This window comes from Aotus nancymaae, unplaced genomic scaffold (assembly GCF_030222135.1).
Source record: "Aotus nancymaae isolate 86718 unplaced genomic scaffold, 86718_ANA_hifiasm-v0.15.2.pri h1tg000108l, whole genome shotgun sequence".
NCBI lineage: Eukaryota > Metazoa > Chordata > Mammalia > Primates > Aotidae > Aotus > Aotus nancymaae.
This window is the reverse complement of record NW_026988523.1, coordinates 31,706,571-31,712,094: the sequence shown is the minus strand read 5'-3', so window position 1 is coordinate 31,712,094 and position 5,524 is coordinate 31,706,571. Positions and strand designations below refer to the sequence as shown.

Below are 5,524 nucleotides of genomic sequence, written 5' to 3'. Positions count from 1 at the left end.
CATCACATTACCTGACTTTAAAATATACTACAAAGCTATAGTAACATAAACAGCATGGTACTGGCATAAAAACAGATGCATAGACCAATGAAAGAGAATAGAGAACCCAGAAATTAATCCATATATTTGCTATCAACTGACCTTTGACAAAGGTGCCAAGAACACATAATAGGGAAAGGAAAGTCTCTTAAATAAGTGGTACTGAAAAAAACTGGGTATTCTCATGAAGAAGAATGAAATGCTTATCTCACACTGTATACAAAAATCAACTGAAAATAAATTAAAAATGTAAATGTAAGATATGAAACTATGAAACTACTAGGAAAAAAACAGGAGAAAAGCTCCATGACATTGGTCAGACAGTGTCTTTTTGAATTTGACTTCAAAAACATGGACAGCAAAAGCAAAAATTGACAAATAAGATTATATCAAGTTAAAATGCTTCTGTACAGAAAAGGAAACAGGCAACGGAGCGAAGAGGCAACCTACAAAATGAGAAAACATTTGGAAACTATATGCCTGATAAGGAGTTAATATCCAAAATGTATAAGGAACTCAAACAACTCAATAGAAAGAACACAAACAACCCAATTAAAAAAGGGGCAGAGGATCTGAATATACGTTTCTCAAAAGAAGATGTACAAATGGTCAATATGTCTAGGAAAAATGCTCGGTATTACTAATCATCAGGGAAATGCAAATCAAAACCACAACCCTCATCCTGCTTCTGCCACTGCCTCACCCTGTGATTCCACAGTGCCCTGCTGTCTCTCGGCCTTTTCTCTTTCAATCAAAAGCAGAGGTTGGAGGAGGCTCCTTCTGACTATGATATTCTGTAGCTGTAGGAGCCTGTAAGCATGGCTATTATCAAAAAAACAAACAAATGAAAATGATGACAAAGATGTAGAGAAAAGGGAACTTATATATCGTTGGTGAGAATGTAAATTAGTGCAGCCATTATGGAAAACAGTATGGAGGTGTCTCAAGAAACTGCAAATAGAACTACCACATTATCCAGCAATCCCACTACTGGTTATTTGTCCAAAGGAAAGAGAATTAGTGTATCAAAGGGACAACTGTATCCCCACGTTTATTGCAGTGCTATTTACAATAAATAGAAAGATATAGAATCAACTTATTTAGTGATATAGATATAGAATCAATTTATCTAAATCAAAGATATCGAATCAATTTATTTATTGATTTTATCTAAATCAAAGATATCGAATCAATTTATTTTTTGATATAGTATCAATAAATACATAAGGAAAATGGGTTATGAACACACAATGGAATACTATCCAGCCATAAAAAGGAATGGAATCTTGTCATTTCCAGCAACATGGATGGAACTGGTGGTCAATATGTTACATGAAATCAGAAAGACAAAAGATAACGTGTAGGCAAGGATGTGCAGAAAATAAGATCTAGCACAGCATTGGTGGGAATGCAAATTAGTACAGCCATGTGGAAAGCAGTATGGAAGGTTTTCAAAACATTAAAAATAGCACTGACACATAATCCAGCAATCACACCAGTAGGCATATATCCAAAGAAACTGAAATCAGTAATGTCAAAGAGTTATCTGCATTGCCATGTTTATTGCAGTACTACTATTCACAATACCCAGTATAAGGAATCAAGGTAAGTGTAAATCAAAAAATAAATGGATTTTTTAAAAATGCTATATATATACACAAGGAATACTATTCAGTAATAAAAACAAGAAAATTCTGTCATTTGTGAGAAGGTGAATGAACCTAAAAGATATTATGCTAAGCAAAATAAGCCAAGCATAGATATAGATACTGCATGATTTCATTTATATGTGGAATCTAAAAATGTTGGTCTCATAGAACTAGAGAGTAGAGAGCTGATTACTAGAGGCTGGGGTGGCTGGCAGGTGGGGTTGAGGAGATTTTTAAACATGTTCAGGTGAAGATTTTGTAAGACCTGGCTTGGCATGGGGGAGGGTCTATGAATTAGCGGATCTTTGCATCCTCTTTGTTTAGGAAATGTAGAAACCTTAAAGCTTATGGGTCCTGAGAAATGTGAGGATCTATTACGTATAATATGGTAGAACCATTTACCTGAGACGCCATAGGGGCCACTGTGGAACCTGTTCTGGCTTATGTAAGGAATTGACATTTGGACCAGTGTTACACTTACATTCAAGACAACCTTCTTCAGGGAGACCCAATACAGCTCAGTGGGAGTAGCGTGGGGTCTGAAGCTGGATGGGTTTGGGTTCCAATGTCACTCCATTACCTACTGATGGGATGATCTTGGCAAAATAGACCTCTGAATCTCAGTTTCTGTTATGTAAAACTGGGGCTAATGAAGCTATCTTGTAGGGTTATTTCAAAATCAAATGAAATAATGCAGGCAAAGAACCTAGAACAGTATTCACCACATAGTAAGTGCTCAATAGATAATATTCCCACCTCTTTCTACATCTTCTGCATTGCAGAAAAGAAAAGAAGCAGGGATTCAAGGACAATGCTATGTTCAGAAATAAAAGACAACATACTGTAGTGAAAAAGATTGCGACCTATGAAAGCAGACCGCCTGCATCTGAAGCCTGGCTTCCTTATTTACCTGTTTGTGATGAGGGGTAACTCCCTCAATCCTTCAGGGCCTCAGTTGTGTCCATCTGTAAATGTACTGACTCATGAATTGCTTGGTACATATAAAGTGTTCAAATAAACTTTAGATTCTATTATTATGATTATTGCTATCACACAGAATTCATCTGACTGGAATTTTCCCTGCTCAGGATTCTTTGGAATTGAAACCTGGTAGTGAGGTCCTGAAAGGTAAGAATAGGGGGAGCCTAAGGGGCATGAGAAGGCTGAGGCGAGGCAGTCTAGACCCCAGCCTGGAGTCTGAGATCATCAAGCACCCACCCAGTTTCCAAATGAACCTAGAAAAACCTGATGTTTCATGAAACAAACCAACTATTTGAGGTCCCGCTGTCATATTGGGCCAGAGACCACCAGACCAGACTCGGCTCAGCAACCTAGATCAGCAGAAGCCACCATGAAAGCCCGCAGAAAGAACACTCAGGCTGAGTGAAGTGAAGCGAATCTACAGTTAGCGTCTCCATTTTTCATACACTAGCTTTTGGCACGGTGTATGAAAAATTGAGAATCTATACCTTGGATAAGTCCTTGAAGACTCAAGTGACCTAGAAAGAGCTTCATTAGAGACAGATCACATAGACATCACTCATAACTTCTAGGAAAAGGAGACGGACTTGTTTCCTGAGGAGGGGAACAGGAATAATTTAGCTAGTGTTTGGGAAAACCCAGTATCAAGCTCAAACATGCCCTGCCTCTGACGAACAGCCAGGCACACTGGGGAGGAATCTTGCCAACGCAACACCAGCCCTCCTCCTTGTGATCTCCGGTGCTTCATTTAGATGCCATTAAATTGCCTCATTGATGCTTTATAAAAGGTCTCCCCACCCGCCAGTTTTTCAGATCACTGGCTTCTTCCACTCCTGCTCCTATCAGCAAACAGGGTAAGTCTCTAAACCGGATCAGTGCATGGCGAGAAACAGAGCCTTGGTGAAGCTGGGGTGAGATGAGAGCTATGGGATGAAGGGTGAGTGAGGACTAGATGCTGAGGAAATCTGCTGAAGGAGGCTGAAGGCAATGCTGCTGGGAAACCTGGAGCCTGGGGTGTGAGAGGAGAGGGAGACGGGCAAGCTGAGCTGATATTCCTGTGTAAGAAGAAACTTTGGAGAACTGGCTCCCCATCCCCTCATCTGAGTGTAGTTGTGCAGTCCTCTCTTGAGTCCATGTGCTAATGAGGCCAAGTGATAGTCCAGCTGGTTTGAGCAGCACACGGTGGAAACCTGCTCAAATTTAGCCTTGTTCTTTGCTCCCTACCGGGCGCAGCTTAGGCTCATGTTGGCTCATGGTCCATTGATGTAAAACTGCCTTTCCTGGGTACTCCTTGTCTGGGCAGGAGGAAAAAGGGAAGTCACTCTGGAGAGAATTTGTGGCAGGAGGCAATCATCTGGGAGTAGCAATTTCCAAAGGGTAATTTACAATGCAGACACTGAAGTAAGACAAGAGGAGGTTGGAGAGTTGGGTAGAAACACAGACAGCATCATTTCAAGCCTCCATTTCCCATCATGGAGACTGAGAACTGGAGGTGAGTGGTGACTTGTACCAGGCCACATAGTCAGGTACAGGCACAGGAGCTGAGCACAGAGTCCCTGGCTCTGAATCCACCTCCTGCCAAGTGGACCGCCTCTGGATGTCTGAGACCGTCTCAAGAAAGCCCTACTTGCAAATCACTGTGTCCAAAGGGGATGTTGAAGGTTTCCCTGGAAACCCTCCTAGTTTTACGGTCCTGATGAAATCTTTCTTTTCAGATTTTGCAAAGCCACAGAACAATGTGTGACCAGCAGAAGCAGCCACAGTTCCCTCCATCTTGTGTGAAAGGTTCTGGACTGGGGGCTGGACAGGGTACCAATGGCGCCTCTGTGAAATGCCCAGCTCCATGCCAAACCAAAACTGTCTGCGTGACGGGCCCTGCTCCATGCCCCACTCAAACCTATGTGAAGTGCCAAGTTCCATGCCAGACTCAAACCTACGTAAAGTGCCCAGCTCCCTGCCAGACAACCTATGTGAAATGTCCAACTCCCTGCCAAACCTACGTGAAGTGCCCAGCTCCCTGCCAGACAACCTATGTGAAATGTCCAGCTCCCTGTCAGACGACCTATGTGAAATGTCCAGCTCCCTGTCAGACGACCTATGTGAAACGCCCAGCTCCCTGCCAAACGACCTATGTGAAATGCCCAACTCCCTGCCAGACTTCTGTCAAGTGCCCAGCTCCCTGCCAGACAACCTACGTCAAATGTCCAGCTCCCTGCCAGACCCAGACGCGCTACGTCCAGTGTGCTTCTCCTTGTCAGAGTTATTATGTTCAAGCTCCTGCAAGTGGCTCGACCTCTGGGTACTCTGTCCCTGACCCATGCTCTGCTCCCTGTTCCACCAGCTACTGCTGTCTGGCTCCCCGGACCTTCGGGGTGAGTCCCCTGAGACGCTGGATTCAGCGACCCCAGGACTGCAACACAGGATCGTCTGGCTGCTATGAGAATTCGGGAAGCTCTGGAGGCTGCGGTTCTGGGGGCTGTGGCTGCGGCTGCGGATGTGGTAGCTCTGGGTGCTGCTGTTTGGGAATTATTCCCATGAGGTCCCGAGGTCCTGCATGCTGTGACGATGAGGATGACTGCTGCTGCTAAACACGCAACAGTCCAGCTCCAGAATGCACAGCCCCGCCATCCCTTCTGGAACATGCACTGGCTTCTGACCCCCTCTCTGTTATTGCCAGTGAGGTAGAACCTCGTCACTTTGTCTCTGCTTTGCTTCTCTACCAAGGCAGCCTGCCAGAGTTAGCGCAGCCCCCAAACTTTGGCAAGAATAAAGCTCTGAATGCAATTCGCGGTATGTCTATCTGTTTGTTTGGTCCATATTTATGCATTTCTATCAGGCACTCTTCTGCCTCTCTC

General features: G+C 43.8%; 1 protein-coding gene across 1 annotated transcript; it reads left to right on the top strand.

Moving 5' to 3' along the window:
* Window positions 1–4,405: 4,405 nt before the first annotated feature.
* On the top strand, window positions 4,406–5,257 carry KPLCE (KPRP N-terminal and LCE C-terminal like protein). The gene is made up of 2 exons (XM_064370501.1): window positions 4,406–4,688; window positions 4,782–5,257. The coding sequence occupies exons 1-2, from the start codon at window positions 4,406–4,408 to the stop codon at window positions 5,255–5,257; spliced, it is 759 nt and encodes a 252-aa protein (XP_064226571.1).
* The last annotated feature ends 267 nt before the right edge of the window (window positions 5,258–5,524 follow it).